Raw genomic sequence first — 25,191 nt, 5'->3', positions numbered from 1 at the left:
TCTTTGAGGGGGGCAGCTGGGCTGTTTGACTCTTTTAAGAGGAAAGTTCTGTGCACAGTCCATTCAAAGTTGCAGTGTATGATCCCTAAACTCTAAGGTAAAATCTGGGTAAATGTTCTCCTTGACAGTTCAATAATCAACGTACTTATTATATATCATGAGTCCTTTTCAGAGCTGGAAGAAGCATTATGAAGTGGTCTAGGCCATATTTGCCTAGTCCAGGACCTGATGGCTAGAGAACGTGTGCATTGTAGTCCAGCACATCAGGAAGGTGTCAGTCTTGGAAGACTGGACTTGCCACTGGCACAATTGAGCACTCCAAGTAAAACTATAGTGGTGGGCTGGAATGAAGAAGGTTTCTCTGAGAGCCAACAAAGGACTGACATACACCTACACACATTAATGACATGCAATCTGACATCTTAATTGCATTGCATCTGAGATAATGTCATAACGTCATGACATTTCTGTTTTGATTTAGATCTGTGATACAAGCCACTTCATGTTGCACTCAGCAAGTGATGAAATGTAGATGTGGACATTAACGCTTACACAAGCTATTTGCCTTTTAGGTTTTTCTTCTTGTATTTTTTTGAGTCACCTGAGAACTATTGTGTAGTATAATAAGGAATCAGAAAGCTATATCGGGCCCACAGAGCTTCGCAAACATTTCCCATCAAGAATATGCTTCTTCCTTTCTTATCACATTACTCAGTAGTATGCAGATTGCACTGATACAGGAGCAGTTTAGGAGAGACCTCTGAGGTTGCATAAAATCAGCTTGCCCTACTACCATTTGGGGTATAGGGTGGCTTAACAACAGGATCACACTTAGAATATTAACACTTTAACAATATTTAAGGTTATTTTAATATCTAAAGATATAAACATTCTAAAAATATTGTGGTGTGGGCAATACCAGATGAGGTGATCTCTTAAGTATCCATGTCTATAGCCACTTTTAGGGCTTTATAGGTGTCACCACCTTAAATGGAGCATTGTATACTATTGGCAGCTAGTGCAGTGCTGGAAGAGCTGAGGTAAAGTCCACCCATCTTCTGAATCCATATACTACCTTGGCTGCCACACATAAGATGGCAGCTGCACATAGAGTGCATCACAATAATCCAATCAAGATTACTAGTGCATGCACTACTGATGTGGTGCTATCTACATTCAGAAATGGACAAAGTTGACTCACCAGCCAAAGTTGTGCACACTGTAGATGCTGCTGGTCATTGAGGTCGCTGTGCCTTCAGCGACAATTAGGCATGAAAAATGGTTTTATAGGGGAGTACCATCCTATCCAGTATTGGGTTTAAAGCCAATATGTGAACATAAGAACTGTTTAGCCAGAGAATTTCATCCTCAGTCTACTACCCCTGATCCATTCCATCACAGCCTGAAAGCACTGATACAGCAGTTCCACTGCTACTCCTGGTTCCTTCAGGAGAGATAAGGTTGACTGTTATCTGTTTATTGATGAAACTTCACTCCAAATGTTTGGATGACTTCTCCTAGTAGCTTCATATAGATATTAAATAATACCAGGACAAGATTGAACCCTGTGGAATTATACACCCGAACTGCCATAAGGCTGTACAGAAGTCCCCCAGACTACTTTTTGGGAACAGCCCCACAGGTAGGAATGGAGCCACTATGAAACAATGCCTCCGATTCTCAACTCATAGAGGTGCCTCAATACGATTCTATATCAACAATATCAAAAACTGCTAGATAGAAGAATCAGCAGGATATCACTCCTCCATCTTACTCCTATAGAAGGTTAATTACCAAAGCAACCAAGCTAGTTTCTGTACTGGTCTGTGATGGATCCAGAAAATCAGTTACATCCATTATTGCCACAGTTCTCTAATTATCACCCCTTTGATAATTTTGCCCAAAATGGGGATGTTGGTAGCAAATACTTCTGGGTCCAAAGGTGTCCTCTTCAACAAGGATCAGGTCACTGATATCTTCAAAACTTCTGTAATCACTCCTTCCATTAATGTGACATTCATGGACACTCTCTTAACCCATTCCAACATCCCTAACCAGCTTGCTTCTAAGACCCATGAAGGACAAAGATCAGGAGGGCAGATAGCCCCAGGAAAATACCTGCAAGAACTTTGTCAGTCTCCTCAAGCCTCACTGGCTGAAAGTGATCCTATAGTAAATAATCAGATGGTGTGCTGATAACCTCTCCCAGGCCTGCTTCAATTTTGACAGTTTTGTCCATAATGTATGACAAACTCATTACTTTGTTTCTTCCAGCTGGAACTTGACACACTGTCACACTGACACCACTTGGAAAGGTTCAGCTGGGTGATTCAGTGCGGACACAGTGTACTCTTTGACTCTATAATTAGCTCTGTGAACACAAATGTTGTCTTTGCCTTCATAATTACTATATAGTAAGTGCAACCATATTCACACTGAGTCTTGTACCTTTTATGCTTTAGCTATATCCTCCTCCATTTTGTTGCTGTATGCTCTTCAGTAAATCAAGGAGCTCTGTGAACTCTCACTATTCCATGGCTAAGGTTTCAGTAGGGGGAGGGGGGAGTTATATTGATCAGAAAAGTCTATAAAGCATTCAGGAATTGCTACAATTTTGTAAGTCTAGGGAGCAGACTAGATCCTCTCTCCTGCATATAGGAATGGCAGTCTACCTAAATCATAACAGGAAGTGATCCAACCATGACACTGGGATAACATGCACCTCTTTGACTATCACTTCACTACCCAGATACTCAAAAGCAAAAACTAGGTCAACCGCTGTACATTGTATCTGGCTTGTGATGTATCCTTAGTGGCCATGAAGTCAATTTCCAGGATCACCCGCATAGGCATTGAGGTCCCTAAGCACCAAAGTCCTACAATTGTCCAACACCATATTGGAGATCACTTCACCAGCACAATCAAGGAGCTGCTGGACTAGCAACACACTGTACTGTCCCCCCCAACCTACTCCAGAATATAGCCCCTGGGGAATCTGATTAATGGAGAGGGAAATGTATTCCCTGTAGATGACTACAATTCTACCACACAATCTACCTTGATGCTGTAGAACATCTCCAGGAAGGCTTATATGGGTTAAATTCAGGCTGCCTAGCTCTCCCACCCTAGTCTCTACAACACAACCAGACCAGACTGTTGATCCACAATAAGATCATGGGTATAAAATACTTTTATTGTGAACCGATCTGGCATTCAGCAGTTGAATCAGGAGATGGATGAGCCAACAGGTATGACTACTTGCATCTGGATAACTCAGACCTAAGAGGAGCCCTAAGGGTGCTATATCTTTTGTGTCTGGGAAGAGTGTTATAACCTCACCCCCTTCTTCATAGCCCACAGGTTGCCCATCCCTTGACTATTGCAAGAAAACATGAGTCTAAGATAACCAGCAGGTGCTCCATACTAATGACGGCATCCAAACACATGTTTGTAGATTTGGCTGAATTCCTAATCCTTTAACAGCAGTCTGATGTGCAATAATTAAACATGTATAATAATTGAACATGTACTGGGATGAAGAAAAACTGATGAGGAAAATTTCACTTGCTTCATTTCCTCCCACTCTAGATGGTGAAGATTATGTCACCATCAGGTGACATAATCAAGTTAGGCTGCTTCTGCAGTCCTTGGGAATATATACTTGAGAAGTTTTAAAAAGCAGAAGCACTTACGTTGGGTGCATTCCATTATGCCAGTATCTAGAAAGGTTTTCATTCCAAAACACACAGAACAAGAAGAAGCGGGCCTTTCTACTGAGATCAAGCACACAACATGCCATTTAAACTGTGAAAACCCAATATCTCTAAGTATTGCCAGCAAGCTTGCATGCAATAAAAGAAACACTGTCCAAGAGCTGGAGAGACCAAACTAATCCACTCATATTCTAGAAATCAGTAAGGCTGGAGCCATGCTGACATACAGGTTTGAATTCTTTCATTTAAAGGTGTGCAATAGCTTTGAGAAGCAACCTCTCCCTAAGAGGGAGGGAGAGAGGAATCCATCTTCAAAATCAAACCAGAAATGCAACTTTCAGCTAGTTCCAATCTGCTGGCAAGCCCTAACACTTTTTTTTCACCACTTCCCTGCTAGGCTGAAAGTAAGTTAACCTCAATTACATAACTTTGCATGTTCATTCTGAGTACAGAGAGGCATCAATGGACTGGAAAACCCTGAAGAGCCTACAGTGGAAGTTCTTGAACAGGCAAGACAAGACACACATACAGCCACCTTCTCCTGGCCAAAAAAAAAAGCTATTAGATGATTGACACAAGTTCTCAAAGGCAAAGATAGCCTATCCCAACCAAACATTAACGTTATGAATAAATATGCTTGCACTTATTGGGTGGGGGTGGAAATACCCATCACTTACCTGTACAGAAGTGGCTCAGCTTTTTAAGCTAAATAGGACTGCCTAGAACTGCTTCATAAAAATTCTAGTTTAAGTTGAAAGGTTTTAAGTTGAAGTTTTTAAAATTAATGTTGTTAATCAAACAAATATGTGAATTATACAAGAACACTAAACAGTGAACTGAGACTGGTCACAATTCTATACTGAGCAGGGGTGTCCACAGGGTGTGGTAAAAAAAGTCAAGATGGTGGCCACAATGGTGCAATCAAACATCTGCTTGTTTTTTTTTATGTGATGCACATTAAAAAATTGTGGAGCTTCACTTTTTTGACCACACCTTGTGGGCATCCTGTTAAAAAGGTGAAGGTTTCCCTTGACATTAAGTCCAGTCGTGTCCAACTCTAGGGGGCAGTGCTCATCTCCGTTTCAAAGCCAAAGAGCCGGCATTTGTCGGTAGACACTTCCGTGGTCATGTGGCCGGCATGACTACATGGAACGCTGTTACCTGCCCGCCGAAGCGGTACCTATTAATCTACTCACATTTGCATGTTTTCAAACTGCTAGGTTGGCAGGAGCTGGGACTAGCAACGGGAGCTCACCCCGTCATGCGGATTCGAACCGCCGACCTTCTGATCAGCAAGCTCAGCAGCTCAGCAGTTTAACCCGCAGAGCCACCGCATCCCTATGGGCATCCTGTTACTGAGTCACAAATCTAGATTTGCTACTGTAAGGTAGAATCAGTGCTATTATTGGCAAGTATGTCCCATGGCAGCTTAACATTAAATGTTTCTCTTAGGTCATCCAGTCTGTTCTGTAGATCTCTGTAGGAAAGCCAGTATCCCTCACAGATGGATGTCCAGCCTCTGCCAAAAGACCAACAATAACAACAGGAAAAATCCAATAAGCAGGATTCAAACCTGCACTTATGTTTAGCTCACTGAATATAGCATTAGTTCTGGCTCTGGGAATCTCAATGGTCTTCTTATGTGGAAAGTAATTCTCTTTCTGCCTTACTGAAATCTCTGCCAGCTGCCTCAGCAGGTGGCAGCATCTGGCTGCCCTTGCTTTGTCTGGGCTCCTAAGCAGGGTTGGGCCTGGGTAGTATGTGGATGGGAGACCTCCAGAGAATATCATAGTCATAGACTCAACTGGGAAGTCAAGAAATCATCCCAGAAGAAAGCAATGGCAAACTACTTTGTACTGATGCCAAGAAAACTACACTGATATGTCTGTGAAGCTACCAGAATTCAAAATCAAGTCAAAGGAGACTTTAACTTAAGTTCGATGATATGGATTTAGCACCGCACTAAGTCATATTTGTTCTAAACATGGCTTATTGAACAAGCCATAGTAGCTTGGCTCATATATGCTTAGATATAAAGTAAGGGTTATAGAACACAATGGCTGTGTTATCACAGTAAGCCAAAACTGAATAAATCATAGTTGCTTTAGTCCAATATGTGAACCTGATCTGTTTTTCCACTGTCTAGTAAGTCAATTGCAGTAATTTAAAAGTCAAAATGTAATTTTGCCAGGACAGGGCAGGTGAAATGTTTATACTACCACTGGAGATTTAATTTCTAAATATTCACTGCTGGGTTTAAGCACTTCGGTTATAAAAACTTTTAATGCAATCAATCATTTAGACCTAAAATGTAAACTTCATGCATCTCACTTTATGTACTACCTAATCCTATTCCTTAGCTAAAGAGGAACCATGACGTAAATGCAGCATTTCCAGAATTCTGAAGGCTCTTCAACCAGAACTGCAGTGAGCCCCATTAACTAGAACTGAGGCATGGAGAGATGAATTCAGTTCAAGCTTTAAGCAACTTTAACTGAAGAGGAATTCAGTTTGAGCTTTAATTCTCCGTGGGCCTTGGGAATTGTTATCTCCTATTCCAATCAACAGAAATATGTATTTTGTCAACAAAAGTGAACACTAGTCAACCCTTCTCCAGGGGATTATACACTGTGCTCTATGATATAAGCAGAACTCACAAGACATTAAAAGCACTCCTCTCTAACAACCTCAGTAGGCTTATTTAGTATTTATTTTATCAACTGCCTGCAACTTCCACCTTCATTAGCCAGACAAAGAAACTTGAAATAACCCATAACTTGTTTCAGGTTTGTTTGTCTGGTTGACAGCAGATGAAATTGAAGGGAAGTGAGACAAGATGCCTTGACAATAGCATCCTCTGGAGGGACATCTGGGACAATAAGGAGGACCAGTTGGAAAATCAGTTGAGCTTATGATAAACTATAAGCTATGCTTGTCATGTCATCCATATGTAAAATAGATTTCCTATCATGGCTACTTTGAATAAAGAGATAACTCAGATGCCTATCTTAATACTGGCAAACAAAAAAACAATGGCCTCATAAATAAAGGATAAAAATGCTTGAAAAACCTGGAGCCAGTGTGGCCACACTCCAGGAAAGGGTTACTGATGGTACAGCTACAGTCTGAAAGTTGAAATCACATCATTGCTTACTTATAATATCAACCTCAGCATTTGCAAGCGGAGGCAGGTTAGGTGAGGAAAAGGCACTGAAACTCCCTGCATCCATCTTAGTCACCCGGTTTCCCCTGTACAGTTTATTATCAAAGTACAGGCACACCTACAAGGATGAGAAAAGAACCATGTCAGTGTGCAAGCCTTGTAATTAAAAGATCCAGCAGATTAAAACATATACACACATAGAGTTGACTTTTCTTTCTATACAATGAAAACTACTTTGGAGAGAGTTTTAAATATAATTAGAGTTATGTAGGACGGTTTTATCTCTTGGTTGCTTTGAAAAGTGCTGTGTCTGTTTTGGATTTTGACAACAAAATACAGGTAAACCCCTTGTCAGATTTCCTTCCAAGAACAGGTCTGGCAGCTCTCAAGGTTTGTAATGGACATCAAAAGTTAAAGATATGTTTAAAAGGAGGTAGAATGGACTGCAAAAAAAGTTCCAGAAACGTTGATACTCCTGACAGAGCAGATAAAATGAAGTTACTGGAGAGGCAGGTGGAAGATGAGTCTGCCTACATATCTGTCAGGGTTATGGATCTCCTTCTGGTTGTCCAGAAGGTTGTCACAACCTGTTGGTAGTTACGCCACTGCAGATTAATCCCAATGGAAAATTAGAGTGGGAAAACTTTTGCTAAATAACTCCTAATAGTTCTAGATCGGGATCAGGTTGAGGGATACTGAAAGCTATAGACCAGACACCTGTGGAAGGCCATAAATTCGTCGCATATGAAATAAGCAGTGCATTTTCCTATCATATTTTTATTCTAGTCTTTCAAATAATTGGTAAATTTCAAGCCTGATGAAGCCGATTTTCTGCAGCCATTTGTTTCCTCTTGGCTATATATTAAGCAATGTCACATTGAAGTAGAAGGACCTGATAGTAGTAGTAACTTCTGGATTTTTAAAAAATAGTTGTGAGAGATATAATCATAAAAATGATTGGGAAATCCAATATTCTTATGTGCACTGCAATAAACTACTGTTTGTGATATTAGAGCTCACCAGCCCTAACATTCAAGCAGAATATGCCTTCGGTAACTTGTTCTAGTTTCTCTAAGTGTTTCTTAAAGTGTGATGCCAAGAACTGGACAATATCTCAACTGGGCAACAGAGGTAGGAACCTGGCTGGTGCAAAACACTGAGAAGCTGTTACTTCCCATTAGAATTGACAATGAAGATACTGAAGTGGTGGGTAGTTTCTGCCTTTTAGGGTCAACTATCAACAGTAAAAGCATCACCAGTTGAAATACAGTGCAGACTAGCACTTGGTAGAATAGCAATGAAGGCCTTGGAAAAGATATTCAGATGTTGGGATATGTTTGTACCTACAAAAATCAGAATCACACAAGCAATGTTTTTCCCTGTCACATTCTATGGAAGTGAAAGGTGTACTTTGAAGAAGGGTAGAACAAGTATTGATGCTTTTGAAATTTGGTGTTGGAGAAGACTCCTGAGATATCATTGATAGCTAAGAAAATGAGCAAATGGATCATGGAACAAATCAACCCAGAGTTCTCACTCAAGGCATAGATGACCGGGTATAGGTTATCGTACTCCGGATACATTATGCGAAGAGCTAGCTCTCAGGAGAAGGCTCTAGTGCTGGGAAAGGTGAAAGGAAAGCGAAGAGGATGACAAGCAGCAAGGTGGATGGACTCAGTTATAGCACCGATGGGTGCACTGTTGGAAGACATGAAGGACCAGGCTGGGGACAGAACATCATGGATAAAATCTATTTACGTGGTCACTGAGAGTCAACAACTTGATGGCAAGTAATAATTACTTCCCATGAATTGGAAATTGCACTTCTATAGAGGCAGCCTAAAAGTACATTTCCCTTTTTCTCAGCCATATAACAGTGTTGAATCAATAATCTTAATTAGAGGATCAAGTATTTTATATTGTTATATACAATATTTTAAAAATTAAAGTTTCCCCCTAATTGCTGTTTTGCTGCTGTTTGAATACTCTAATATTAACTTTACAAAATCAAAACACTTCTGAAACAACCACCCCACCACCCCAGTGAAGATCTACAAACTAAGAGAGAAAATGCAGCCCCTACAGGCAAAAGGAAGAGGGGCCGACCACGGGCAAGGTGGATGGATGATATTCTAGAGGTGACAGACTCATCCCTGGGGGAGCTGGGGGTGCTGACGACCGACAGGAAGCTCTGGCGTGGGCTGGCCCATGAAGTCACGAAGAGTCAGAAGCGACTGAACGAATAAACAACAACACAGGGAACAAAGAGTCTAAAAGCAAAAAAAAAAAAAAAAAAGGATGAGCAGACCTCAGGAATTACAAACTGTCCAGCAATCAACAGTGCCCCCAACAGGTTGGCTCTGCCATCATTCCTCAGTTCATATATTGGTATCTAGAAGAGAGAAAGAAATGATAACCAATTGCTGTTCAAAAAAATCATATACACTCAGCAGCAAGCGAAAGCAACTCCAGTCGACATAATACAAAGCGAGTGTAAAGCCATGCATAATTTATGAAACATTCTCTTAGCGTATGATTTATTTGAACATGGATGCATTTCTTCATCTCAGCTATGGCAGATGGTGGAATTTCTCGTTCTGAATGTAAAATACTTTCTCCCACACCTCATGAAGTTATCCTTGAATTTTGCATGCTCTTTATATTGGGGTGGGAGAGGGAATAATTCAAAGTGGAAGGAAGATCACTGCAATCCTCCCTCAACATCTAGCCTATTTCCTCGCATTTTATTTGGAAACTTCAGCTAATGCAAAGTCAACTTCCCACCAGCAGTTTATTTTCCTGGACAGTCATGAACTGTCTCATGACAAGCAACTAAATAGCAAATGGTCTGCAAAAATAATTTTTTGAACTGGATGCCCCTTTTAATTGTCCTTTCTTCACAGTAACCACCATAACAAGCTAAACTGATCCTCAGTGGTGGTTAAATAGAAGGCATTCATTGCTTCTTTCCAAAACACACATACATACATTTATTTATTTATCTATCAAATTTGTCACTGTCCATCTCCTCTGAACAGAGGGACTCTGGGCGGTTTACAGCATAAAACAATAACTATACAATAAAATTCCAATGTAAAATATAGACTAAAACCATTTTAAAAACTACCAAATGTAATAAAATCCCGATGGCTATGGTCTCATTCAATCCTTGCGTAGGAGGGGCACTTCAAGGCACTAGCCAACCCCAAGTATGATTATTCTCCTCCCTGCCCCAAGCCCAAAGGCAGAGCCAGGTCTTCAATTCCCTCTGGAAGGCTAGGAGCGATGGGGCTAATCTCACCTTCAGGGGAAAGATGTTCCAAAGGGCGGGCACCACTGCAGAGAAGGCCCGCCTCCTGGACCCCGCCAGATGGAAGTCTCTTGCAGACGGGGTCCGCAGCATGCCCTCTCTGCATGACCAGGTGGGACGGGCTGATGAAGCGGGGAAGAGGCGGTCCCTCAGGTAACCCGGTCCCATGCCATGTAGGGCTTTAAAGGTGATAACCAACACCTTGAATTGGACCTGGAAGCAAACTGGTATCCAGTGCAGCTCGCGAAGCAAAGGTGTTATATGTACCCTTCTAGGGGCACCAAAAATAGCCCGCGCGGCCACATTCTGGACCAGCTGAAGCTTCCGGATACTCTTCAAGGGTAGCCCCACGTAGACCACATTGCAATAGTCTATATGGGAGATAACAAGGGCATGAGTGACTGTCCGAAGGGCCTCCCGATCCGGGAAAGGGCGCAAATGGTGCACAACATGCAGCTGCGCAAAGGCCCTTCCGGCCACGGCTGCCACCTGCTCTTCGAGCAGGAGCCGTGAGTCCAGGAGGACCCCCAAGTTATGCACCAGGTCTGTCTGGGGCAGTGCAACCCCATCCAGAACCAAAGATGACAAAGTCCCGGATATGGGAGAGCCCTTAACCCACAACCACTCTGTCTTACCAGGCCGAAGCCTGTTGTTCCCCATCCAGACCCCCACAGCCCCCAGACACTCAGAGAGGGTAGTCACAGCATCACTTACTTCACCTGGGATGGAGATATACAACTGAGTATCGTCAGCATACTGACGATACCTCATCCCATGGTGACGGATGATCTCACCCAGCGGTTTCATAAAGATATTAAAAAGGAGCGGAGAGAAAACCGAACCCTGCGGCACCCCACAAAGGAGGGGTCGAGGGTCAGATCTCTCACTCCCTATCACCACCGATTGGGACCGGCCCTGGAGGAAGGAGGTGAACCAGTGCAGAACCACGCTGCCCACCCCCAACTCCCTGAGCCGACCCAAAAGGATACCATGATCGATGGTATTGAAACCCGCTGAGAGGTGAAGAAGACCACGGATGGATGCACTTCCCCCATCCCGCTCCCGCCAAAGATCATCCATAAGTGCTACCAATGCTGTTTCTGTCCCATATCCAGGCCTGAAACTTGGCTGAAAGGGGTCTAGATAATCCGTTTCCTCCAGAACCTCCTGGAGCTGCAATGCCGCTACTTTCTCAACCACCTTCCCCAAAAGGGGAGGTGGAGACTGGATGAAAATTATCCAGTACAGTAGGGTCCAGAGATGGTTTCTTGAGGAGGGGTTGTACCAGCGCCTCCTTAAAGGACGTATTGACCATTGCCTGGACCCAGCCACATGTCACCCCCAGGGCTGCCTTCACCATCCAGGAGGGACATGGGTCTAGATGACAAGTGGTGGCATTTACTGTCCTGAGGATCCTGTCCACTTCCTCGGGTCCAACAGGATCAAACTGTTCCCAGATAACATGGTAAGTACGCTCCCTTGGTATCTCCACAGACCATGTGTCACGCTTGGAGTCTAACATAGAGCGGATCCGAGCGATTTTGTCTTGCAGATTGTCATGCGCTGCCTACCTCTGAATAACATTCAGACACTGGTTTGCGAATCAGGCTCTGGTTTATTGCAGGGCAGGTACAGCGTTGGTAGAAAAAAGCTGAGAGTGACAGGAGCGCGCCGGTGCGGGGTTTAAATACCCCGCGCCGGTCAGCGCCCCCTCGCTCACGGTCACGTCACCCCCCTTTGTCCCATGCGTTGCCCTGCCGGTGGGTGAGGGTTTCCGGGATCGCCCATCATCAGGTTTCCATTCTTCTGCTGATTGCTTTCAGCTGGGCGATCCCCGTTGTATTGCCGCTGATGGCTTGGGTGGCTCCGTGATCCGTTTAGCTATTGTTTGTTGGCCGTTAGTCGTTGTGGGTTGATGGCTACTTAACTTGTACCCCTTCACCTATTTCCTTGTCATTGTCATGTGTGCCATTGTGCTGATGACTTTAGCTCAACGGCACTCATGACATACTGCCCCCTTTTCGAATAGTGTTCTCCCCCGGTTTTCTGGGTTTTCCCCGTGGAGCTGTCAAAACGCCACATTTTTTTTTTTTTTTTTTTCAAAGTTCCCGCCGGAGTAGTTGTCGCCCCTCCCTTTGCCACGTGCCTTCCCAGGGTGTGTCCATGGTGCGCATGCTCGGGTCCTGACCTGGCGTGCGCATGCTCCAGCCACACCCTGTTTGTTTGGCTCAGTTCGGCGAGGCGAGAGGCGTGGCTGGTCGGGTGCTTCTCAGCTCCAGGTAGGGCCCTTCTTTTCTTATTTAGAGTGCGTCGCCTTTGTTGTGTCTCCTGGGCATTGCCCCCAGGTTGCCCTGTTGACTTGCTTGCCACTCCCCCGCGGCCGGGGGGCGGGGGGAGGGTGCTGGCGATCGTTTGTCACCACCCCGTGGGCCCGGGGCGGGGGGAGTGAGTCCCGGGGGGGGGAAGGTCCACCCAAGTCGCGGGCTTGGGGGGGGCCCTTTCCCTTGGGGCACGGGAGGCGGGGGGGGGGCCTGCGGGGGGGGGTTTGGTTTTGCTGACCTTGGTTGCGGTTTGTCGGGGTATGCCCGGTGAAATGCTCTGGTCAGGTCAGGCGCGTTAACGTTGTGCGCCGCCACCCATTCCGGGTGGGGGAAGTGTTTCCACCTGACCAGATAGTGTAGAGTTCCTCGTTGCTTGCGGGAGTCGAGAATGTCCCTTATCTCGAAGTGGTGTTGCCCGTCGATCATTAGCGGTGCGGGCTGTGGCGTGCTTGGGTGCCATCGGGAGGTGGTTGCCGGTTTTAGGAGGCTGGTGTGGAACACCGGGTGGAGTCTCCGGAGGTTGTGTGGCAGGTCCAGGCGTATTGCTACCGGGTTCACTATTTGCGTGACTCGGAACGGCCCGATGTACTTAGGCCCCAGTTTTTTCGAGGGTTGGGTTGACTTTAGGAACTTGGTGGATAGATAGGCCATATCCCCCGCCTGGAACGTCGGTTGTTGGCGCCGGTGCTTGTCGGCCTGCTCTTTGTAGGCAGCCTGTGCCTCCTTCAGCGCCGCCGTGATTACTGGCCATGCTTCCGCGATCTTCCGTCCCCAGTCGCTAGCGTCCACCTGGGGTTCCGGGGGTTGAGGTAGCTCCGGTATGGGGACGAAGTCGCGCCCCGAGACTACTTCGAACGGAGTTTTCCCCGTGCTCGTGTGGACGGCGTTGTTGTATGCGACTTCGGCGAACGGGAGCAGTTCAGCCCAGTCGTCTTGGTGGTAGTTAGTATATGATCGTATAAATTGCTCTAAGGTGGCATTAAGAACCTCAGTGGCTCCGTCCGTCTGAGGGTGCCAAGCCGTAGATAGGGCCTGTTGGGTCCCCGTCAGCTTCAGGAAGGCCCGCCAGAATTTGGAGGTGAACTGTGTGCCCCTGTCGGTCACCACACGTGCGGGACATCCGTGTAGCCTGTACACGTGGATGAGGAAGAGTTTGGCTAGCTGTTGTGAGGATGGGACCGACGTGCAGGGGATGAAGTGGGCCTGCTTAGAGAAGTAGTCCTTCACCACCCAAATGGCCGTTTTCTTCTGGCTGGGTGGGAGGTCCACTATAAAATCCATAGAGATTTCCTCCCATGGGCGGGAGGGTTCTGCCACCCGTTGCAATAGCCCCGCGGGTTTGCCTGGTGCCCGTTTGACCCTAGCGCACGTTGGGCAGGACGCCACGTAGGTTTTTACGTCTCGCCTGAGCGCGGGCCACCAGAATTGACGCCGTGTTAGGTGTAGGGTCTTGAGGAACCCAAAGTGTCCCGCTTGCTTGGCGTCGTGTGACCTATGCAAGATCGCCTGGCGTTGCGAGTCCGGGACGTAGATTCTGCCTTCCCCCCATGCCAGGTCTTGCGCCATCGTTACCTTGTCGGGGTTTGCCAGGAACCAGGGGTCGGTTTTGAGGGCGGCGGCGAGGTCCGTGCGCATTCCCCCTGGTAGTTGCGGTTGGCTTCTTTCCGTCGCCGGTTGTCCCGCCGTCGGCTGCGCCGTAGAGTCGAGCTGCCTCCGTGCGCCGCTTCGGGTGGTCACGGCCATCCCCAGTTGCGAGGCGGATAGGACCGTCCCAATGGTGTCTGGGGCGGGCTCTTCGTCTTGAGGCAGTCGGGAGAGGGCGTCGGCCAGGAAGTTCTTCTTGCCCGGCATGAACTTCAGCTGGAAATCAAAGCGGCTGAAGAATTGGGCCCATCGGACCTGTTTTGGGCTAAGGCGTCTAGGCGTTCGTAGGGCCTCGAGGTTCCGGTGGTCCGTCCAGACCTCGAATGGTTGGGTGGCTCCCTCGAGTAGGTGTCGCCATGTCTCTAGTGCCGATTTCACCGCGAAGGCTTCTTTCTCCCAGACGTGCCATCGCCTCTCTGTCTCGGAGAACTTCCTTGACAGGTAGGCGCATGGTTTCAGGAGTCCCGTGGGGTCTTTCTGTAGCAGGATGGCTCCCAGGGAGAAGTCTGAGGCGTCGGCTTGGACCACGAACGGCCGTTCTGGGTCCGGGTGCGCGAGGATTGGCTCCGTAGTGAACAGCGCTTTCAGCTTGTCGAATGCGGTCTGGCACGCGGGAGTCCAATTCAGCACTGTGCCTGGGTTCTTGGCGCGTCGGGTGTCCCCCACCCCTTTGGTTTTGAGGAGGTCCGTTAAGGGGAGGGCTATCTCAGCGAACCCCCGGGCGAATGACCTGTAGAAATTCGCGAATCCCAGGAAGCTCTGTAGTTGCCGTCTGTTGCGGGGCCGCTCCCAGTTTAGCACCGCTTCGACTTTTGCGGGGTCCATTTCGATGCCGTCCCCGGAGATTCGATACCCCAGATAGTCTAGGCGCTCTTTGTGAAACTCGCACTTTGTAGGCTTTGCATAGAGCTGCGCCCTTCTGAGCTTGTCGAGGACTTGCCTGACTAGGGTTACATGTTCCTCGTGCGTTTTTGTGTAAATAAGGACGTCGTCGATGTAGACCAGGACCCCTTTAAACAGATGTTCATGCAGTACCTCATTGATGAGCTGCATGAACACCCCAGGGGCCCCCGCGAGTCCGAAGGGCAGTACCTTGTACTGGAAAGCGCCTAGGGGGCAGTTAAACGCCGTCTTCCATTCGTCCCCCTCCCTGATTCGGATGCGATAGTACGCCTCGCGAAGGTCCAATTTGGAAAAGACTTTGCCCGTGGACAGGTGGGCGAGCATGTCCTTCACCAGGGGTAAGGGGTATTTGTTGGACAGGGAAGCCGCGTTTAGGCCCCGGTAGTCGGTGCAGAGCCGTAGGGTCCTGTCTTTCTTCTCCCGGAATAAGACGGGGGCTCCGACCGGTGAGCATGCTGGCTCTATGAATCCCCTGTCTAGGTTTTTATCGATGAACTCCCGGAGGGTTGCCATCTCCTTCGGGGTCATCGAATAGATCTTTGGTCGAGGTAAGGGGACGTCGGGCAGTAGGTCGATCCGGCAATCCGTCTTGCGGTGGGGGGGTAGTTGGTCAGCCTCTGCCTCTCCGAAGACCTCGGAGAAGTCGGCGTATTGTTCTGGTAGGTCTGCTGTGGTAGCGGCGTTGTCTTGTGTGGTCGCCTCCGCTCGTCCTACCGTGGGGTTGCTTTTGCCAGCTGGTACTGGTGCTCGATACTCGCCGTCGCCGAATGTGAAGGTGCGGGTCGCCCAGTTGATCCGCGGGTTGTTTGTCGCGAGCCATGGCATCCCCAGGACTGCAATGGGCCGTCCGATGTGCGTGACTACGAACGATGTGCGCTCGGTGTGAGTGCCCATTTGCAGGGTGACCGGCTCGGTTTGTAGCGTGGCTGGTTTCCCTCCCGCTGTAGAGCCGTCCAGCTGGTGGAATGCCAGCGGCGTGGGGAGGGGGAAGCAGCGGAGGTCGAGTTTGGCGACTAGGTCGGGGTGGATGAGGTTTTTTGAGCACCCCGAGTCCACTAGTGCCGCGGCCGTGGTGGCTCCGTTGCCGGCAGAGAGTTGAATTGCTGCCAATATTACGGAGCTTTTGTCGTTTCGTTGAGGTGGTCCGCGTTGCTGTCCCACCGCCTGCCTCGCCACGCGTCTCAGAGCAGGCGGGGAGCATTTCCCGCCGGCTGGTCGGGGTCGGTATTGTCCTCTTCCCCCCAGTAAGCGTCCCAGCCCTCTTCCGGTGTCGCTGTGGCCACGGTCATTCGGCGGTGAGGAGGCGGCCCCGGGTTGGGTGGTTTGGGGCTAATTTTCGGGGTGGGCTTGGGCGCGCTGGTCGGCGGTCAGTTGGCGAAGCAATCCGCCGTCCTGTGCCCTAATTTGCCACACCTCCCGCAGGGCTCCCGGTTGAACTTCTTTTTTGGGTATATGGGGCCGGCCATCCCCCCGTGTGGTGCGGGTACCTTTTTCCCGGCATAGTTTGTGTCTTCCGTGGTTGTCATGAGGAAGGTGCGGTGCGCGTGTTCGGCTTTCCCCGCGAGGTGGATCCACCCGTGTAACGTTTCTGGGTCGTCGCGGTAGAGGGCCCATTGGAGAACGTCGCGGTTGAGCCCCCTTTTGAAGATTTCCAGCAGGGTGGTCTCGGACCAGTCGCTGACCTTCCCCGCGAGGGCTTTGAACTCCAGGGCGTAGTCAGGGACCGTGCGTGTGCCCTGTTTAAGTCTTTGGAGTGCGCTTTTCGCCCGTACTTTGGCTAGGGGGTCTTCGAAGTAGTTTTTCATCTCTTTGATGAAAGCAGGGAAGGTGGCGAGGGCGGGGGAGCTGGACTCGTACAGTTGGACGTACCAGTCCGCCGCCCTGTCTTGGAGTTTGATCGCCACGGCGGCGATCTTGTCGGCCTCGGAGTCATAGGAGTGTCCGTGCCTCCCCATGAACTCCCTAGCGTTGGTCACGAAAAACGAGAGTTTTGTGGGGGTCCCATCGAAGAAGATGGGGAAGTCCTTTGGGGCCCGGGCGTTTTGTGCGGCCCCGCCTCTCGCTTCCCGGGGTGTGGTGTCGGCCGCCTGTGCCGTCTGCTGGCTCTCCGCTGGCCCGTGTGGGTTCGGTGCTTCGCTCGGGGTGTGGGCTTGTGCGGGGACGTCGTTGGGTGGCGCGGGGGGCATAAGCGCCTGGAGCATGGTCCGGAGTTCCGTCAGTTGAGCCCGCATGGCCGCGAGTTCAGCTCGTGCCTCCTCGTCCACAGCCCACGCCGCCGCTGGGGCCGGTTCCGTTGGCGCGTCCTCGGGGGTGGGTTGCCGGCGGGGTTCATCGTCCCTCTGCCGCGGGTCCACTTCCTCCGCCGTCTGATGGGTGTCTCCGTCGTCCTCCTCCGTGTTGAGCGCCGTGGGGCTGTCGCTCCACGCCCGTTGCTGGGGTGCGATGTGTAGCGCGGGGTCCTCCGCTGGTTTCGGAAGTCGTGCTGCTCCCTCCCGCGGTCAGGTTGCCTCCGTCGCCATCTCCCCTTGGGGTTGGAGCTGAGGCTCGGGTCGGGTGGGGTGGGCGTCCATGGCTCCGGGAGTCCGCGGTGCCTCTGGCCTTGGTCGGTCCTCCTCTGTCTCTTGCCGCGCGGCTCGCCCTCCTTGCCCGCGCCGTTCCGGCCTCATCTTGCTGGTCTTCTCGCCGTCTACTCCTCCCGCGGCTCGTTGTCGTCCGGTGGGGCTCGGCGAGGCTGAGTTTATGACTCTCAGCTTTATGTCATGCGCTGCCTACCTCTGAATAACATTCAGACACTGGTTTGCGAATCAGGCTCTGGTTTATTGCAGGGCAGGTACAGCGTTGGTAGAAAAAAGCTGAGAGTGACAGGAGCGCGCCGGTGCGGGGTTTAAATACCCCGCGCCGGTCAGCGCCCCCTCGCTCACGGTCACGTCACCCCCCTTTGTCCCATGCGTTGCCCTGCCGGTGGGTGAGGGTTTCCGGGATCGCCCATCATCAGGTTTCCATTCTTCTGCTGATTGCTTTCAGCTGGGCGATCCCCGTTGTATTGCCGCTGATGGCTTGGGTGGCTCCGTGATCCGTTTAGCTATTGTTTGTTGGCCGTTAGTCGTTGTGGGTTGATGGCTACTTAACTTGTACCCCTTCACCTATTTCCTTGTCATTGTCATGTGTGCCATTGCGCTGATGACTTTAGCTCAACGGCACTCATGACACAGATGCTCCGAAAACTCCTCTGCACAGCCCTGTAGGTGGGTCACTGCACCCACCTTTCCCAAAAGGGATTGAGTAATTTTAAACAGGGCCACTGGGCGGCATTCTGCAGACGCAATAAGAGCGGAGAAGTGTTGGCGCTTCACCGCTCTTATCACCACCAGGTAGGCCTTAATAGTGGCTCTAACCAGTGTTTGAACATTGTTCCCCAATAGAAACCATCCCTTTAACACTGTTGTAAGCCCCAGCAAAAATAATGCCAAGTGTAAGGAGGAGCAACTTGAATCAGGAAAAGGGGGAAGTTTTTTTTTAAAAAAAACCTCAGCAGTACCAATTTCCCAGTCAAATTAGCTGTCTTTCAAGATATCTCCAATAAAGAAAAGAACACTAATATAAGGTTATGAATTGTCCACATCATCTCTCATCACTGTATCCCATGGGGGTGGTAAGATTGTAATGAGTAAGAATTAAATAAAATATCTTCTATACCCAAAACTTACTTTCAATACAATGTATAGCTTGCTTAGTTTTCAAGGCAACTTCTTACCTGAGATCCTGTCAAGATTATGGTTTTACCCAAGTTCTCACACATGAAGGACAATGCTGAGGATGTGTAAGCCATTGTATCTGTGCCATGAAGGATCACAAATCCATCATACTTCTCATAGTTTGCCTGCCAATTCAAAACAAATTGATTGTGGTGAGAGAAACAGTCAAAGGGACAAAGTGATCAGTATTTAAATAATACAGAGTGTTTAAGAACACTCTGGGGAACAAGATGATATTTAAAGGTCAAGTTGAGGGTGGGCAGATTTCAGGCTTGTTGCATTTATATCAATAGAATCAACACCAACCAGGCACAAACGTAATTCATTTAGAATTAAATAACCGAGGGCAAGGTAATCTAAAAACAATGTAATTCAGTTTGTTTTCAGTACCACAACAAAATGAAACTGAGCTCTCATTTATAGTAGAGAGGTTCTTTCAATGCAGATGATACTGGGATTTGTTCCTTACATCTCCAATCTCTAGAAAGCAGGTAGAGGTGAGAGAATTCAAAGAACCCACTGTCTGTCCAAATGGACACTTAAAAGGTTATGCTGACCAACCATTCCCAACATGGTGTCCATCAGATGAGTTGGATGTGCTGCCTGGGACTAAAGGAGTCCACATCAGGTAGAGGACATCCAAGACAGAGGAAGGCTGATGGAGACCAATGATCTGATCTGTATCAGCCACGTTTGTCCATGTAGAATAGATAAAGGCTTTTTCCCCATCCTCACACAAACAGATGCTAAAAAATAAATTGAAAAATGAAATCAAAGGAGGGACTTGAAAACCCCCAGCAGAGGACAGCCCTTATATCTGACCATTACAAGAAAACTCTATCAATAATCTCTTATTTATTTGAGTATTCCTGCCCGGCTTCTAAGGAAAAAAAACATAATTAGTTCTTAAAGAATACCGACAACATAAAATCTAGTGAGGTTTTTTTTAGTTGCTAATTATGACAACATTCAAAGACTTGTTCTTCAGTGTATAAATATTAATGATGTGTCCTTAACCAGAGGAAGACTGCTAATTAAGAAAAGCTTAGCAGTAGCTTTAAAACAAGAATGTTAACATATGTAAATGAATCGTACGGTTTGATTCCTTGTTCTTGCTTTTACTTTGGGGATTATACCATTTATGGGAGCAGACTAAGCAAACTGGAGCTATTGTAACAGAGGATATGGAAGAAATGCCAACCTTAAGAGATGCCAAATGCTAATGGAAGACTGCCCTCTTCTGTTCAAGAGACCGCACAGAAAACACACACACCACACACACAGACAAACACTCATACACATAGCTTTCTTTAAACAATATTAGAAATCTACATGGTCAAAGAATGAATAGACAATTTTTCTATTAATTCCAGAGATACAGATGCAGTTGGATATACTTTATCTCCCAGATGGCTAATGGTAAATTCTAAGCTATCATTTGCCAATCTTAAAATAATATAATTAGCGGTACCCGGAATCAGATCATTGAATTTTCTGGTCCAGGACTAATTGTCTGACAGGCAATAGGTTTCTAAGATCTCAAGCAAACCTTTCTCATCACCTGACTTTTTTTAAACTGGAGATGCCATGTCTATTGCCATTTTATTATGGCATCTGATCTCCTATAATATGGGAGAGAACATTATTTATATCTAATTATTTTTCCTGAGGTAGAATTGGCAAAAATCTTTGCTTTCATGCCTGAAATAATTGCAGTTTTCAAGGGGACAAAAGAAAGTAGATCAAAATCTACTGGTAACTGTCTACAGGGCTTTCAAATTGGCAAGGATTTCTGGTTCTCTAATAACAGCTAGTATATTTGCAAGTATTTATTTGCTATTTATTTATTCTTTTATCTGTCCAACAACCAAAGTTCTCTGGGCAGATTACAAAATCACGCAAGATATTAAAACAGTCAGAAACATTAATAGAGCATGATGAATAAAAAGTCACAATCCAATATAATTATTTTTTTAAAAAGTAAAAAAAGAAATCTTTTTGATTGCCAGCCTGGCACTAATTGCTTAACTTCCTCTACTGCAAAGTATCAGCATTAAACGGCATCCTTCAAGAAGGGTTTTATACAGGTCTATGAACTAATTTATTTAATTCAGTAATTGGATTCCAACATCCCAATTAGCCATGGTTTACTTATACTTGGCTTACTGAAGAAGCCACTACTGGTTGGGTTCATACATCACACAGCTTATCAAACAACCCACATGATGGTTTAACAGGATATGTGAACTCAGCCAGTGTGTACAAATTATAATTGTAAACCGCCCAGAGTCCCCCTTTTGGGGGGAGATGGGTGGTGATAGAAATGTGAATAATAAATAAATTAAATAAATAAATAACGCAATAATGCAATAACCTATGACATCCTGCCTAGCTGTCCTCTTGGGCTGATTCTACCTCCAGGAGTAACTATGTTGCATTTAGCTCCCATTGGAGTTTGATTATACCACTTTGCATTGTGAAAGTGGCAGAATTAACAACCCTTCACAGAACCCATCCTCGATGTAACTCACTGGTTCGAGCATGATTTGGAATTAGAAGTGGGCAAGCTGAAAGTAGCAGGCAAAAAACATTCTTGAGTTTTACAGCTGTACTTCAAACCAGGAAGGAAGGAAGGTTGGTTTCATATTGCTATATCTAAATCTTGGTTTTCAAACTATGATTAGGGCCCCAAGGAGGTTATGGTTCCCCACCATATGAACATTTTATGTACACTGTATGTATGTGTGGGTGTGTATTCTATTGTTTTCTATTGTTGTTTTAAATATGTTCATGCATATGGGATTGTAAGCCACTCAGAGTCAATTGACTATTGGAGCAGCATGTAAGCCCAAATAAGCCATAACATAAATAAATATCTTGATACTTATTTCTCATGGTGACCATGCTCAAAGATCCTCTCATTTTAAAAATATATAATATTACATCACATGGCATTTACTAACTAAACAACAATTTAAAAACATGGAAAACATAATCCAAATGTTCACAATAGCCATCTCCTCTAGATCTTACGTGGTCTCTTAAAACTGAGGTGGTTTCATGCACCTTAGCAGAGGTCCATATGGAGGTGGGCTAGCAGCTACAGCTTACAGGACTCACAGCTAGACATTCACACAGCAGTTGGTAAGTGCTAGGATTGATAGAATGATCCTATGTAGTTGGGAAAAAGTTGTAGCTGAAAGCCCTTTTAGCTAAGAGGACAAATCAGGACAAAGGAAAGGAGCATTGCCAGCTGACATACTGAATAAGTGTATGCCCAATGGCCACACTTTGATTTTGTAACCTTTAATATTTAATTTCCCTCCAATGCCCCTTTTTATCTTCAGTGATACTAATCACCAAATAAATAAATAAATGATCCCAAATCATGCAAGTCTGCCTTCTTATGCACCAAGCCTACTGAGATTTGTGACACTGCACAATTCAAGTGTGGGCAGTTGAGAACAGGTCATGTAAGTCATTTGCTACAGGGAAGGGTCACTCTTGCAAAGGGAACATGTACAAAGGGATGGTGGTGGCAAAGAGCAGTAGATCGATTGGGTCAGGACTTGAGAGGCGAAAACCCAGAATCCCACATGTTGGATTTCTCAGGAAGGTCCCCAAATGCAGCAGTAAATAATACTCATTTTCACCTAAAGAGTGGGCCCCCAGATAACTACTAAGTCCAGTATTTAAAATTACCATATTGACACTTTTGAACTTTGGCATTGGAGAAGACTCCTGAGAATACTGTGGACAGCCAAGAAAACAAACCAATGGGTCATTGAACAAATCAACCCAGAGTTCTCACTCAAGCCACAAATGACCAGGCTCAAGTTGTTCTACTTCAGACGCCTTATGCAAAGACCCAGTTCTCTGGAGAAGGCTCTAATGCTGGGAAAGGTGGAAGGAAAGGGAAGAAGTGGACGACCAGCATCAAAGTGGATAGACTTAGTTACAATGGCAATAAGTGCACTACTGGAAGATCTGAAAGACCAGGTTAGGGACAGATTGTCATGGAGAAAATCTATCTGTGAGGTTGCTAAAGGTGACAGCAACTTGATGGTGCATAAACAATCCATCAGAACTGTACCACTGCATACCAGAGCTTTTATTTCCACTAACAAATGACAGTAATCCTTTCTAAGCCACTAATACACTAGCTTCTGGAAACTTGAACTACAGAACAGAAACATCAGTACAAAACTAATAGCCATGTAGCTCTTTTATACCCCTTATACAAGAACCAAACTGGCTGGAAATTCTGGGAGCCACAATACTAACACAGCAGTTACCAATTCTTGGAAGTTGTTCCCAAACCAGCTACTGTAACTCCATTGAGCAGAAACTTCAGTGATTAAATCCTTCTGTGCACAGAGTATGTGCTTCACCATGAAGTTATGGGGCCAAGATTCCTCCTTCCACTGAATTCTATTTTTAAAATTTCATTCCGTTTTGGTAATGCCAGATTGCACTGAAAAATGCTTCTTCTTCCTCAAATTCTCCCTGGCATGCCATCTGTAAATTTTGCAGAGCAAAAAGCAGCAATATACCACCACCTTGTGGTCATATGAATTTTAGCAGAAAGTTAAAAAAATTAAAAAGATAATGTGTTCCAGGAAATGCAAGGCAGGCACTGATTTTGTAAGCAAGTCAGTTAGTTACATCAGCTTTTGTTCCCTTCATCCCTTTTCCTAGAACAGTGTTTCTTAAAGTGTGGCCAAGAACCCCTGAGGATCCCCTAAGACCCCCTCTGGAGTCTGTGAAATCAAAATTATTTGCCAGATATTGAAGATATTTGCAAAAATTTAACACAATATTACTCTTCACATTATTTTTTATTTGTTAAAAATATAGGGTTTTTTTCATGAAAAAATATTTATGTTAATATTTAATGGGTTTAATATTGTTATTTTTACAAGATTCAATAAATAATATTCTACAAATGCATCCATTTTAATTTTTAATACGGTTTGTACTGGTAAATATAATCCATACGAACTGCTTTTTCAGGGTCCTCTATAATTTTTAAAAGTGGGAAGGGGTCCTGAGAGCCAAAAGTTTAAGAAACATGTCCTAGAACAAATATGGAAGCAGGATCCTAGTTTTTAAAAGAACATTTGAGTATAAAAAAGGATTATCCAAGGGACGCTGGGCCCTAACTACTGTTGTTCCATCAATGAGAATGAGAATTCATGAGTTTGCTTCAAGTCATTCTCCAAAAAAGAAATCCCATTCTATAATAAAGGAAATAGGGGAGAAGTAAGATGGCATATATTAGTATGGGTTTTATAGGCAGTTATGTGAATCACACTTGTCATTTAAGATAATTCGTTGGTTTTGACTACGTAATCCTTTCAGTTAATATAAATTGTGGGTTTGAAAGAGCAGAATATATTAGGCAATATATTAGGTGCTGTATTAGGCAATTGATCAGAAATAATATCTGAGCTATTGATCACAGAGTGACTATGTTTCTGTGACCAATAACATATTATTTATGAAAAAAGAAAAACAAATTACCTCAAGGCACCTGGCAATTGTGTCCCATTCAGCTGGTGTCATATTTGAAGAATCTAGCAAAGGAGAAATTTCCAGGATGGTGTAGATAACTCTTTTATTTTGGTTAGAAGAACTGTCATAAAAAGAACATTTTGTGAAATAAGCTGTTTTAGCGATACTACTTTTCAGCTCACTGTGAACAAAGGTATCAAGTTATAGCTGATGAGAAAATCTACAAACACAGTTGCTGTCATGCAAGAAGTTCCTAGCAACTTGTGAATGGTTGACCTGATGCAGATACAAACCCAGAGTCATTCTGAAGTTGGGCAGCACCTAAACTGAATAAATTAAAATTAAAATTAAATCAAGCCTCCTGTCATGAGTACTGATGGCAAGCAGGAGGGGGCCTCTATCCAGGGTGGAAAACGCATGCGTAGTACTGAGGAATTAAGCAGCCATTCAAAGAGACACAGATCAGACCCGCCTTAACTTCTGGGGTTTATCTGTCTGGGTTTTTCCCACACTTCTTCAGTTTGTTAGGATTCTGTTTTATGTAGCAGTAATAAACACTAGAGACCTACTCCTCATCTCAGCGTGATTTCTGACTGTTAGGAAACCTCCAATCATACCTCCCCATGCCTGTCACTGTGGAAATCTATTTTCCCTCACTCTTAACCTCTGAGGCTCCACTACTCCACGTTGTTCCGATAGCAGCCACAGTCAACTACTCCACCCCACCAGCCCCTGACCTACCATCCACTCAGTCACTCACCAGTACCCACCATACTGCCTTCTTTCTGGCCACCCCCCTCCTTAGCTCCCACTCACGCTGTGCGATATGGAAAAGGGGAATCCTCTCCAGGAACTGGGCTACTTCTCC

At 46.0% G+C, this 25,191-nt stretch overlaps 1 protein-coding gene across 3 annotated transcripts in view; it reads right to left on the bottom strand.

Annotated features, from left to right (window-relative positions):
• The window catches only part of ASPG (asparaginase), a 101,328-nt gene that overhangs the window by 71,094 nt on the left and 5,043 nt on the right, over positions 1–25,191 (bottom strand). For all 3 annotated transcript variants that reach the window (XM_063290392.1, XM_063290391.1, XM_063290393.1), the window contains exons 3-6: positions 24,333–24,444; positions 18,809–18,934; positions 9,185–9,268; positions 6,868–6,994 (exon numbers count right to left, since the gene is read on the bottom strand). In XM_063290392.1, the coding sequence (XP_063146462.1) occupies positions 6,868–6,994; positions 9,185–9,268; positions 18,809–18,934; positions 24,333–24,444 (449 nt within the window). The remainder of the gene's footprint in view (positions 1–6,867; positions 6,995–9,184; positions 9,269–18,808; positions 18,935–24,332; positions 24,445–25,191) is intronic.

This window comes from Candoia aspera, chromosome 1, assembly GCF_035149785.1.
Source record: "Candoia aspera isolate rCanAsp1 chromosome 1, rCanAsp1.hap2, whole genome shotgun sequence".
Lineage (NCBI taxonomy): Eukaryota > Metazoa > Chordata > Lepidosauria > Squamata > Boidae > Candoia > Candoia aspera.
The sequence above is the reverse complement of the archived record's forward strand: the minus strand, read 5'-3'. Positions and strand labels throughout refer to the sequence as shown.